The sequence below is a fragment of the Mirounga leonina genome, unplaced genomic scaffold, assembly GCF_011800145.1.
Source record: "Mirounga leonina isolate KUSES-001 unplaced genomic scaffold, KU_Mleo_1.0 Mir_152, whole genome shotgun sequence".
Lineage (NCBI taxonomy): Eukaryota > Metazoa > Chordata > Mammalia > Carnivora > Phocidae > Mirounga > Mirounga leonina.
The window spans coordinates 4992500-5006398 of record NW_023270380.1 but is presented as its reverse complement, the minus strand read 5'-3'; the positions used below and the strand labels follow the sequence as shown (position 1 = coordinate 5006398).

Here is a 13899-nt window from a genome sequence, read left to right as displayed (position 1 = left end):
GGTTCCACTGGGAGGGACTCTTTTCTGGGATCTTCTCTTCATAGATCCCTTCCGGGTTGGCCACAGCTCATCCCAGTTCTTGAAACCTGCTTGAGGTGGGGATGGGAGGTTGTGGTTTCTATCCTTTCTGGAAAGAAACCTCTCCAATCTCCCCTACCTTACTCCAGAAAGAAGCATTAACCATTCCTGAGAGTTTTAACCTTTTTATTCCACATACCTTACCCTCCAAAGTAGTTTTTTTATTATTATTATTATGAAAAAATATACATAAAATTTACCATGTAAACATTTGTAAGTGTACAGTTCAGGGGCTTTAAGTACACTCACATTGTTGGGCAACCATCGCCACCATCCACCTTCCAGAACATCTTTATTTTACAAAATTGAAACTCTGTCCCCACTGAACGAGAACTCTTCACTTCCAACACCTAGTAGCCAACATTCTATTTTCTGTCTCTATGAATTTGACAATTCTGGGTACCTCATATAAGGGGAATCCTATATTTATCCTTTTGTGACTTACTTCATTTAGCATTATGTCTTCGAGATTCATCCATGTGGTAGCGGGGGTCAGAATTCCCTTCTTTTTTTTTTTAAGGCTGTTTGTACATTTTGTTGTGTACATTTTGTTTATCTATTCAGCCGTTGATGGACGCCTGGGTGGCTTCCACCCCTTGGCTGCCGTGCATAAGCCTGCTCTGATCAGTGTACAAAAATCCCTTTGAGCCAGCCCCTGCTTCCAGTGCTTTTGAGTCTTCATAGTCTTTTATGCCAAAAGGGAGAATGAGGTGAATCTTCTCTAGGGCTGGGTTTCCCAGCGTTTTCATGTTATGGCTTCATAGGAAATGTCTGTTTGGCCCTCCGAGGAAACTGGAGGGGACTGGAGCCCAGGCAGAATCACAGCGGTGACTCATCCCGGCTCCACTAAGGGGGCTAAGGGGTTCCCCCTCATAGCGCACACGGGACACATCAGGCAGGGAGCTCTCTGCTTTGGACAGCTCAGCTCCCGGGGTCTGACCCCATGTAGCAAGCAAACACCCCATGGTGTGTAATCGCTCTAGGTGTGGTGGGAAGGATGAGGTGTCCTCACCATCTCCTCTCTGCTCACGCCCCCTCCCCCCCTTAGAGCACCTGCTGTTCGCAGCTGCAGAATGAGAGACATTGGACCTCACAGCCCCTGGCTGAAGCTGCCTGGAACCGAAATGTGTGTGCTACTGAAGCCGGGACACCAAACCCCCTCCAGAGCTAGAACTAGGTGAGGACACGCAGGCAGGAGGGAGGCGTGGGAGGGGAGCGGGAAGACCACGTCCACATGGGGACTGCGGCTGCCGCCTGGAGGCAGCTAGGAGGGGCCCGTGCAAGCTGCTCCGAGGAACCAGTCAGTGCAGAAAAATGAGAAAGAGCAGCGACACCCAGAGCTGAGTGGGGGGCAGGCACCTGGAGGGAAAAGAGAGGGGGACAAAGGAGAGGAGAAGGGGAGGGAGACTCTGCCTCAATACTTTTTTACGCTGACTGTTTTGCATTTTGCTTTGGTGACGGTCAACTCTGTTACAATAAGAATTTTCTTCTGCTGAGGTGGTTGGGTGGGTTTCCCATGCCGCGATGGTGCAGGAGGGCGGGACCTACTAGGAGCAAAGGGTAAGGCGAGGAAGGAAGGGGCACAGTGGGGAAGCAACAGAGTGGCCACCAACACAGCGTGGGATGCTTCTTTTTTAAATAGTTTATTAATCTGTTTGGCCAAACAGGTAATGGAAACTGAGAATAATAATTTGCTAAAAAGTTCAGGTCATGAATGCCCCTTTCCCCTATGACACGAAAGACTCCATGGTCACAGAATGCACCATTGGGTTATGACAACATTTCAAAATAAGGTTTCCATTTCGTATGTAACAATGTAAACTTCAAAAATAGTAAACTCTAACCCCCGTGTCCCTCTTGACAGATCTATCACAGATAGAATTTTCTGGCAGACCTAAATTGTGTAAGTAAACAGCCTGGTGCTTTAAAAGTTTCATAAAAAGGTTTACAGATTCGGTAGAGAATTTTTCCATCTTGGTCATGGAGTAAAAGGAACCAGAAATTCACCTCCCGCCTGGTCTACCGTATATGTGCATTGCACACTGCTACCCATGTTCCCTTACACTGGTCATCAGCTTGTCGTTTTTGTACACGTACACACACATAGTTTTGTTTCTAAAGATTTGTACATCTAAATTATAAGACGGCGCCAGTGACTTACAATGTCACCTCGCTTCACATAGGTAAGGACAAAAATTCTGTAGAAGGCACTGTAATTTCTCTTGCACGATCTTACACACTCACGTGAGAGCAGGCCGGCTGGGGCTCGGACTCCTCCTTCCCTTTCTGTAACCTGGCTCGGGCCTGTTGGCCTCCACCTGACCCCCCCAGGTTAGCTGCAGTCGGTGGGTTCCGAAGTTCATTTTTTGCTTTTCTGCTTCCCCTCTTCGCATCCAACCCTCCCTCCCTCCATCCACCCAAAGTAACTTACAGTTATCTTTTGGTTCATTGAAATCCCTTAAAATTAAGAGTACAGCTCTGGTATAAAACTAAATATGACCTACCATAGCTGAAAAATAATCACAGTGTGCAATGTAATTTGCAGTTGCTAAGATTCAAAACACCTGCCCTGCCTCTTGTCATCCCGAACCTATCTACTCAAGGATCATTTTCACCGGCTTTACATTCATTTCAAAAGGGCCCAGAGGCTCTTCTTTTCTCTTTCACTTGGAATTGGTACCCTTAGGTGAAAGGTCTGATGTGGAAAAAGTGCAAGCAAATTGGACATGCCAATAAATACCGTATAACTTACCGCAGATTACCGGAACTGTACAGGTATGTACACACCTTACCAAACTGAGGGTCCCCTGTTAGGAACAGACCTCCAAGTCCCTAACACGAGCGTGAGCGTTCGCCGCAGAGTTCTGGAGGGCCGAGGTCAGCGCGCGAAGGAAGGGCGGGCTCTTCTGTTCTTGCTCTGAGGTCCCGAACCCAGGTCTGCACCGCCCTCCGCCGTCTCCTCCTTCTTCCTGACTTTGAGGCGGGTGAGCAGCTTGATCAACCAGACGTCCCACTCCTCCGGCAAGAGCAGGAGGAGGAAGCCCAGGCCGATGATGATGATGGCGATGACCCGGACCCCGTTGAAGACTATCTTACTGGTGTAGTGATCAACCACTGCGCAAGACAGAGAGAAGTCGGGTTACTCAGACGAGGAGCCAGGCCCCGGGCGCAGGGCGGGGCCCGGGGCGTCCCCTTGTGCAGGTGGTGCAGAGCAGGGGTCTTCCTTGACTGCAGAATCCTCCTCCGTGTGGCTTTGTTCCTGGCGGGCAGGGGCTGCCGCTTAATTTTGTAACACCTGTCTGGTGTGAAGCCTGGCGCTTTTATTTCACTTCCCCAAACTGACCTGACAACTTAGTTCAGACATTGATTTAAGCGAGAGACAAAACGAATGGGGAGTTGGAGATATATCCACACACACACACACACACACACACACACACATCACCCCAAAGTTTAATTTTGGCCACCCCTGGGTGGCAGGACACTGAAAATGTTATTGCTTTCTTTATATTTTTGGTAGGTTTCATGTCTTCTATGACATGAAAAAAAATGACATTTTATAATTTAAAAGCATTATTTCCTAATATATGCATATATATGGTTTGAAGACCAAACTCAAACTGGTTTTAGAAGATAATAAATATAAATTCTTATTCTGCCCCAGGGCATCATTAGCAGGAGGCTCTAAATGCCTGGGTCATCACTAACTATTAATGTTTTTTAAAGGTCTACGGGGCACATGGCTCATACCTGACTCACATCAGGTGAGGGAACAAAATGAGAAGTAGGATCAATGTCCATAAATAAAAACCCATATCACCATCCTCTTCATAGCTAAATGGTCAAAAACGTTGGGGATATTAAGGTTTTTCTTTTTTTCTTTTCTTTTCTTTTCTTTTCTTTTTTTGTTTTATTTCCCTGTTTTCTTAATTCAGCCAGACAAAGGAGATTTGGAGCTCGTCCTCTGCACGAGAGACACCATATATACATTTCTTTTATATCATTTGGTGAAAGAGGGTTTGCCGAGTTAGCCTTTGAAAACCGCCTCACTGGCCGGCTGTCCGCCAGCTCGCCACGCGTGGGCCCCCTTCAGCTGCCCAGATATAGCCTGGCTCCATCCTTCTCCCCTCCCGGTCCTCCACCTCTCCTGCCTCCCCGCCTCCCCCTCCTCCCTGACTCTCACCTTGTCTACAGGGTGGGCAGAGAAAGAGAAAGGGATGAACGTTAAACCTGAAAAAAAATTTTTGTTAGTGGCCCTTTTGTGGAATTAAAGTGCCTCTTTTAAATAAGTCAGGCAGAGAAAGATAAATATCATCTAATTTCACTCATATGTGGAATTTAAGAAACAAAACAGATGAACACAGAGGAAGGGAAGGAAAAATAAAATAAGAGAAAAACAGAGAGGGAGACAAACCATAAGAGACTCTCAACTCTAGGGAACAAACTGAGGGTGGCTGGAGGGGAGGTCAGTGGGGGATGGGGTAATTGGGTGATGGGCATTAAGGAGGGCACGTGATGTGATGAACACTGGGTATTATATGCGACTGGTGAATCACTAAATTCTACCCCTGAAACTAATAATACATTATATGTTAACTAACTTGAATTTAAATAAAACTAAAAAAAAAAAAAAGAGAAATAAGAAATAAAAAAAGAATATCCTTAGAGATATAAAAAGACAAAGTGCCTCTTTTATCTCACTGTAATCCAGAAATACTTGAACTTTGAATAATGACAGAACATTCGGTACATTCAGCACACAGGGATAGTCAATTAGCAGGGCACATGAGCAGTGATAAACATCAGGGCGTGTGGGAAAGCCACCCAAGGACTCTGGTCTGATACATCCGGTAATGGCGGGCCCCTCTGCTCTCCTCCAGTTGCGAATTGAATGTGATTCCTTCCTTTGACACACGATTAAACCTCTTATGTTGCAGGCGAATAATAAGAAGGGAATCTGGTTAATCTCTCAAACACCTGGCTGCATGAGATGGGCAAAGTGAGCCTCCACCTAGCAGCTACCTGCCAGATGCCTTCTCGCAATAGGATCACTGCAACTATGAAGACGCAGTGAGGTGGAGGGGGTAAGTTGTAAGTTATTTTTCCGAAGGCGGCAGCATCGGGAGCCTGACAGGTTGGAACACTTCTTACCAGCTCTCTGGGAGCTCTGGAACTTTCAGCATTTTGCAGTGTTGAGGGGAGACAAGCTAAGGCCCAGAGAGCTGATGAGCCGGGACCACCATCCTCGAGGTGGGCAGGGCTGGTGCTGGCCTGAGCACAGTGCCTGGATGCCCCGGCCAGGCCTTTTTCCACACACTGCCCCGAGGTATCCCGAGAAGAGTCTGGGGCCAGGGTGAGTCATGTGAGGAACATGTGGGACAGGAGGGGTGAAGAACCAAATCACAGGAAAAGGCTTAGGAAATTGAGAGCTGTTTTGCCTATTGATGCCGCATTGAACAGGATAAGGGCTTGCCATTCCCTGGGGGTGAATCCTCTAATGGCCTTGTGGGTAGGAGGCTTCTGGACTTGGCTTTGGGGGAGGGGACTGTGCCAGGGCCAAGGGGGTGAGTGTGATGGAGAGAACTGATTTACAAACCCTTCTCTGGCTAAGAACAGGTTAGATGGGGCCGTCAGGTGTGAGGAGAGGGCTCCAGGAAGAAAGTCCAAAATGGACCCCAGAATGAGCCAGGAAGAGGAAGGAGGTGAGGGGCTGTCAACAACAAGTTTTTGAAAGAGCTGCCAAGAGACTGCCCTGGGGAATCCCCAAGCAGAAAGCAAAGCAAGGTCCCGAGTAACTGGCCAAAGGGCTCTTGTTCCTTCGGGGAGGTGGAGAATAAATAATGTTTGTGCTTCCCCAGTTTGCAAACACTACCCCACACCTGTCACACCCTGAGCACACTTTCTCCCCCAGAAAGTCACTTACAAAACTGAATTTTTTTCCTGCTACAGAATTTTCCATACTTATTACTAAGATTAATGAGATTCATCTCTGGTTCCCACAGCAGTTAGAACTGAGATGGCTTGAGATTATCATATCTTGGTGTGTTAGTGAAAATCGATGCATTCTGGAGAAATACCGTGTATGTAACACACGCCGACATTCTACCGAGGTGCTTTCTTTCTACCCAGAAGGGCAAACATGCTTTCCATAGCAGGCACAGCAAAACTGCACGTGAATGTGTGTGTTCGGGAGTGTGAGTGTGTGTGAGTGTGAGTGTGTGTTTACAAGCAGATAGAGGAAGCCATATAGGCTTACCTGCATTCACAGGTACACTGAGGACGATTCCAACAGACATCAGGGTGGGATACGTAACGGCGATTCCAAAATTTAATACAATATTGAATGCTGAAATAAAGAACAGAAGAAGGGTATTATTGGTTACTGGCCCTGGCCTTGGTATCCTCCCTGGTCTGTCCCACCCCAGCTTCTCCGGTGAGGCTGGAGTCACGGGAGTTACTACTCAGTGAGCGTGGGTGGGGATTAGGGACAAATATCCTGATTAATCAGCTTTCCTCCCTTCCCTGAGCTTTGAAGAAGAGCAAAGAAATTCAGAAAAGGTCATCAGTGAGAAGGCCCTGGAAAAAAGGACTGGGACCATCCGACTCATCCTACTAACTTTGCTTTTCTTTGTCGCCGACAGTGATTCTGGGATGAGGACGGCCAGGTGCTTTGGGTTATGCATTTTGAGATGGAAACTGGGTGAGGCCCGTCCTTCGCTACTTTCCTGCCTAGGACCAGCCTTCTCCCAAGTAATGGTGGTGATGATATTCATCGTAATGATAACTGAGACAACGTGTTGGACACTGACTCACATCGGACAATGTTCTAAGAACTCTGCGTGCATTAACTGGCCGGCTCCCTCCCGGGCCTGTGAGGAATGTTCTGTTATCAGGAGGGCACACACAGCACTATTTGGAGGGGTGGTGACCGTGCAGACTACGGCCATGCTGGTGGTTCTGGAATTAGAATCCAGTGTCGTCATTACAAAGGCTTCACTTGGAGAGACACCAGCGTCTTGAAAAGCACTGGGAACTTAAGGATAACCATAGAAGGCTTCTCTTCTTTCGGGCATGGGTTTCTAGATGCCCCTGGAGCTGCCCAGGTCCTGCTCATCAGTCGTTGCTTCTGACGGGTATTCTGACTGGGGTGGGGGGGTGGGGGTCGCCACTTACTCAATAAGAGGACTGAAAATCCACAAAGGTTTCCCCATGGAATGTCATCGAAAGAGCTCCAGTATTCCACTTTGGTAAAGTAGAGGATGACGGGAATACAGGTGATGAAGAGGATGTTAAACACACCCAAAATGGACAAAAATAAGGCGGCTTCTCCGAACTTAGCACTGCCCAGGAGGAGCTTGAACAGAACCTGCCGGAGAAAGCAGAGGAGGGTGGGTGAAGGCTTGCCTCAGCCGCCATCTTGCCTCAGGGGCAGTGGGTGCACCTGACGGAGGCTGGGCCGGAGGGCAGGACGGCAGCCAGGTGACAGGCAAATCCAGGTGACAGGCAAATCCGACCTCACTAGGCCTTCAGGGAAAGGGGGCTGGGGTCTGCCCTAGGCACGCTTGTACGAATACCCAAATCTCAGCAGCGCCACAATGGAGAGTTACGGATCTCAGGCATCATGGAGGGCATCTCCAGGAGTCATGGCTTTTCACGTTAGGCTTGATTTGTCTGTGTTGTACTCGTGACACCACGCCCCAGCTTCAGAGCGTCCACAGATGGGGAAGCCACAGAAATTAGAAATAGCTGCCACGGGGACACATTCCTCTTGGGGACCTCTGCCTTTCTACAACACAGCCTGCCCCCAGGACAAAGAGCTTTGGCTGCGAAGGCATTTTCTATAAATCGAAGGTAGAGGGATTCCAACACTCAGAGCTCATCTCTGCTCCATTCCACCCGCCCTCTTCCAGAAACTATTTTTAGTGGTATGTACCCCACTTTGATTTCTTGCACCTGTCCTTGTTTGTATGTATTTGAGGGGTGTGAGGCGCAGGAGGAGAGGGACAGACGTGCCTGGAGTGGCCGGGAAGCCGGGATGACAGAGGCAGCCGCCTCCGTGTTCCAGTGAACTATCCACAACCAGTGAACGGATCTGAGTCCAGCTTGAGTCTCTGCATTGTTGTGTCTCCTACTTTGCCTGCCTCCTCCTTTTTCAGCCACTTCACAAATCTTTCAGGTATTTCTGGGCATTTGTGCAGGAAGCATAAGAAGAGAAATAAATTGCTTTCAGCCTTCCACCCACCGGCCCCTCTGGATAAACATCAGGCAGTGGAGGAGATAGGAAAGGGGAGTCGAAATCAGAAATTTGTGTTCATTGTGGATTGCATTTCCATATGCGCTCTGCTTCCCATTAGCACGCAGCTAACTGAGTCCAGCAGAGTTGGCCTGGTCCCATTTTCTGCATTTGAATAGTGGCTTTGAAGTCTCAGAGTGGTGCGGGGCTATCACATCCTCTTGGGGAGATGTGTCCCAGAGCAGGTAGATGGTGTGTGTGCCTCTCTCTGTGGGCCGTGAGTGTGGGGAGCTGATGAAGGACGGGAAGGTACAGTCATTTCTCGTTCCAAAACCACAAAATGTGTTACACACAGAGCTGGAAAAAAAAAAAGTGCCTTTTCTTCTAACTCTCTACCGTACTTTAATTTTCCTCTGTCCTACTGCCTGGATCCAGGAAGGGCCATAAGTCTCAAAGCTAAAACCTCATTCCTCATTGAATCCTCCAGGTCAGGTTCCCAACTTGGAGGCCAGAGAAAATCTGCAGTCTTCACTATGGAAGAGAGGAAGCAAGGGAGGGAGGAAGGAGAGCAGCCAGGAGCCATGAGGGGGTGGAGGAGCAGAGGGTGGGGAACACACATGGCTTCATCCAGCCCCGCAGCTGGGACATGCTTTCTAGGGCTTCCCCACATTTTGTCAAAAATATGTTATAATCCCCGTATCACAGGAGTTGGGTTTTTATTTATTGCTATGGGCAATGCTTAAAATGCATATGGATTCACGCTGAGTACCAGTAGCTGCAAAAAACCATGCAATGAAAGATCTCAATGACGAGGTTGCACAAGATATTTAAATCTTCGTGTCAAACCTGGTGGGAAGTCATCTCCCCAAACGCTGAGCCAGGCCCCCAGGGGCCCTGGTCCTTCTCCAGTCCTTGCCAACCAATGAAGTCATCTGACTGAGGCTGGGCCCATCCACTGTTCCACCTATTTTATGCCCAATGCTGCAAAGAGATGGCCCTGGACGGAAAGGTCTAGAGAGCCAAAGCCAAGAGCGGGTGCATGCCTCCCTCATCCCTGCAAGTCTATCTGCACACTGAAAACAGCTGCTCGTCTTAAAGCACAGGTACCATCAAAGATGCCCCAAAGGTAACGGGCCGACCACACTGAGGCCTGTTCTTCTCTCAGAGAGCTTGCTCCCCGTATGCTTACCTTGTAGAGGGCAGACATGGACGCAGAGCCCACCACCAGCGCTATGCCGATGACAGAGTGGCTGTGGAAGCCATCGGCATAGGTCATCATCACGATCCCAGCAATGGCGAGAATGGCGGCCACAATCTGCACAGAAGGGAGAAACCAGTGGTGAGGGTGGTGGTGGGGAGTCTGATGGGCCTCCGAAGGGCCAACGAGGCAGAAATGCTCATGAGCGTTCTCATGCGAGGGAAGAGTGGTGTCTCCTTCCCAGTTCTCTGAAGAACAAACGAAATTCCTGTTCTTGCTTAGGAAAGCTTAGCGTGATCGAACCCCCTGGAAGAGTTGGCGGCAAGGAGATGTGCCGTGGCTCAGCATCATGTGGTGGCCTATCCCTGTGGTGCTTGGAGACCGCACAGGAGGCGGTCATAATGCCAACAGCAGGGGATCTGGCCCTGACGAGGTCTGGTAGACTGCCCCTGGAAATGACCCCCAGTTCCCGCCCAATCTTCTGAAAGCACCTCATGTCATCTTGCTCTTAGGTACGTGGTATCTCAACAGAGAGGGCACAGATGTTGGCCCCATTTAACACGCCAGCGGTAGGGTCTTCTGAGTGAGTGTCATGTGCCAAAGGGCCCCAGTGTCCTACCCCTGGGGGCGCCGTGCCTTTCCTTAGCACAGCCCTCCTCAATCCTGGGATTGTTCAGACCCAGACTTCTCACGTTGAATGGACCCCCCGGGGAGATGTACACACTTCTGCTGCCACACAAAGTAAAATTGTCCGATTACACAGGGCACTAACTACTTGGGATGACATTTCACGAAGGAGAAATGCATCAGCGCAGAGAGTAAGATGGTTCTAGCCCGAGGTGGTCACGGAGCTACCTACGTGTCGCTGGTGCGAAATGGGGCTGGGGGTGCTGTAGGCAGAACACATGTTTCCTCTCCTGGATTCACTGAGAGCTTTATCCCTCTTAATGGGTCACTCAAAATTGACCTCAGCTACCGATAACAATCTTAAGTAGCCACCACTGACTGACTAAGTGGTCACGGGATAAGTGTTTTCTTTGTATTTTCTCATTCGATCCTCAAAATAGGCAGATACTATCATCCATTTCATTTTGTAAACATGAAAACTTTGGCTCAGAGAGGTCATGTAACTTGCCCAAAGTCACAGAGCTGGTGGGTGGCTGTGCAGGGAGGCAAAATTTCAGGTCTGTCTGATTGCAAAGTCAGCGTTGATCTATAAAACCAGGACAAGTAGGATTCACAGAATTCACCACTGCCAACTATACTCTGAGATTTGAGTTGAGGTTTCTTTTGTGGCTTAAGCATAACATTTTCAGGTTAGTGAAAGGTAACGTGGTTGAGCCTCACGTAGTGTGAGTTACATACTTCTAGAATATTCTTCGTGCAATATTTTCCTGTAATGCTAAGTCTGCTCATGTAACAACACAGAGGCTCTGGAGAGAGCGGGTGATGGTCGTTTAGTAGAGGAGTGCCAGGCAATTGATTGTCTACCTGTCCTTTCTGGCTTAGTAGCTCACTGTTAGGCCTCATTCTACATCACACACTGAATATGTTTCATATGCAAATGCTACCCGTATTGTGTACAACTGTTCACGAAAAGAAAGAAACAGAGATAGTAAGACAATAAGTGACTTTTTCTTCCTTCCAGGAGAAGAAAGGGGCAAGTGACAAGGCAGGCAGAGTTCTGGGCCAGGGGACACACATAATGCAAAGATGCTGCTTGGAACAGGTTGACCTCGCTAGGCCACAGGGAGAGAAATAACCAGAAAAAAGAGGGAGGGATGAAGAGAGCTGAATTTCAGATGATTTGGTGCATCCCCAAAGGTGCTTGAATCTTTCCAAACTTGGGGCTGAAGTTTCAAGGAAATGAAGGAGCCCAAGGGTTGATTTTCTCCTCAAGACGTAGAAGGCTGGTCTCCAGCCTCCTTCTCTGTCTTCTCTACTGATTCAATAATAAAGGGCTGCAAGCTCCCCGTCCCCCTCCCCACTGCCCCGGGGCTGTGCTGTGCAGAAGAGCTGAGGGAAAGGGTTGGTGGGGAAGAGGTAGAGCCCTCCAAGCCACACTTGAGGAGCCCAGGCGCCCGGAGGTCATTGTGAGAGGTGGCACCAGGGGAACTTACCCTCACTCCCATGAAGAGAAATTAAGTAGAAGAGTTGGAATATAAAGCCAAGATAATTTCTTAGCCTTAGCCTGGGGCCCACCCAGTGCTGGAGCGAAGCTCACTCTTAATGCCCCTGACAGCAGAGCAGAGCTGAAACACCCTACGGGGGTTTGGGGGCAGAGCCTGGAAGTCCTTCCTCAAGCCTGACATTCCTTTCAAGATCCCAGTTCTATCCTTAAAAATGACATGTATATTTTACATTCATATCATAACATATCGGGTGTTCTTGGTTTGCACTTGGGAATGTTTGCTGCCTATTTCCTGCACTACAATGTACTTTCCAGGAAGGCCAGTGGTGCCTGTCCTGTGGTTTCACACGCCCCGCCCCCCATCTTCTAGATCAGGGTGTCCCTGGGGCAGAATGCTGAGTTTGAGGAGAAAATAAAGGAAAGGAGACAACTGAACTTCTCCATCTCTCCTTTCTCCCACCTTCCACCACCCCCTCCACGTATCTCATTGACCTGTCCGAAAACAGGGACTCGGGGCTTCAGACTGATGGGTAACAGTGGCCCTAGCACAGAGAAGGGCCGGGGGGGTGGGGTGGGAAAGTTAGCTAGAGGGGGAGGAAATGTAGGCGCAGGAGACACCAAGGTCAGCGTGTGGCAATTACCCTCTTACTGGTGGCCCCACCTCACATGGTGACCCCACTGTAGCCTGCCCGGCCCCCGGGGGCTCCATCCTACATCCCTTATGGCCCCACTGCTCCCCCTCTGATGTCAGGCTGAGGGGAAGGAGCCAAACCCCGTGAGGATCAAGGAGGAATGAGAGAGGTGGGCGTAGCATGGAGTGTGACCACCCCTCAGACAAGCTCCCCACTCTGCTCAAACTGGGATGGACTGCGTGCCCTCTGCCAGACTGAGCCCCGTGGGGTGCACTGTGGATGTGTACAATCTGGGGCAATTCTGAGCAACGGAAAGGACAAATTGTAAATAGACTTCCCCTCCCAGCTCCTGGCTGCTCTTATCCAGCAGACTATTAGAGTTTGGTGGGATCGTCTAGTGGACCCTTCTGATTTCAGGGCGTGGGAAGGGGCTAGCCGTGAGCCTTGCGGTGCTCCCCCAGGCTCTATGTGCTCTGGGTCCTCCCCTGTGCTGCGCTCGGGTGGCAGGGGACAGCCTCCCCAACACAAGGCAGTCGGGATCAGACGCTGGAGCTACCGTTCAGGGACAGCCTCTCGTGAGACGCTGAGAGCACTGTAAAGATTGAAAACATCGGCTAGAACCCGAGATGGGACCTGGTCTTGGAAAAGGCACAGGATTCCCAGGAATGTGCTGCTGGGGTTCAAGGGCCCACGTGAATGATCTCTCAGCGTGCCTTGTTTCTGCGTCAGTCCCTCCTGGTTGGAGGGTCTTGACTCTTGTGGGCAGTTATGATTAGCTGCTCAGCAAGCGGAGGATCCCATCTTCCATGTGCCCTGAGCTGTGGGTGGGGGCGGGGGGAATGGTCTCACCCACCGCCCTTTCTCGGTCCAGCTGCTGAGCACAGCTGGGTGGGCTTCGGCTATAGTAGAGACTGTACTTCACGCCCCCCGAGTTCTACTTGCTCTCATTCTAGTGCTGCTTTTGCTAAACAAAACTGCCTCCTTCGACGTTCATCAGCTTCTGACACGGTCACCAAAAGTACTGGGCTGATCCAACAAAGCCCTCCAACTGAGAAGGAACAACAGAAATAACAACACCGAGAAAGAACAGTTACCGGATTTTATGTGCCGGGCATACACCATCTTATTTTATTCTCACAACTCTTCTCTAAAACGAGTACTCATCTACCTTAAAATGAGGTAACAGAGGCTCAGAGACGTTCAATAACTTGCTCAAGGCCCAACAGCTTATAAGAGTGGAATCAAGATCCAAACCCTAGCCACTTGACTCTAGGCGAGAGCACCTCCCTGTTGGGTCAGAAAGCCTGCGTCTGGAGAGCCAGGGAACACATAGAAAGCACAGAGTCAAAGGGTGACACAGTGGTCAACTTGGGCTCCTTTCGATGGTCACCTCTGATGCTGTAAGTGGCCAGGATCTCTCTGGCGTGAGATGTTTGCTGCTTGTTGGTCAGTCCACGGGACCTGGACCAGTTGGTGTTTCGCAGGAACCACAGCTCTTGTGATTTGAGTCATTGTCTTAATAAACACAGGTGCGCTGTGCAGTCTGTTCCCACAAACATAATGCTGAGGCTCCTTCATCTTTTTTCTATCTGTGTGACTCTCAGGCTTGTATGCTTAGCCCTCCAGT

The 13899-nt window shown here is 49.5% G+C and overlaps 1 protein-coding gene across 2 annotated transcripts in view; it reads right to left on the bottom strand.

The window, feature by feature from the left end:
- Positions 1–2956: 2956 nt before the first annotated feature.
- The window catches only part of SLC35F3 (solute carrier family 35 member F3), a 375900-nt gene continuing 364957 nt past the window's right edge, over positions 2957–13899 (bottom strand). For both annotated transcript variants that reach the window (XM_035008475.1, XM_035008476.1), the window contains 4 exons: positions 9501–9626; positions 7252–7444; positions 6335–6424; positions 2957–3192 (listed from right to left, as the gene is read on the bottom strand). In XM_035008475.1, the coding sequence (XP_034864366.1) occupies positions 2957–3192; positions 6335–6424; positions 7252–7444; positions 9501–9626 (645 nt within the window). The remainder of the gene's footprint in view (positions 3193–6334; positions 6425–7251; positions 7445–9500; positions 9627–13899) is intronic.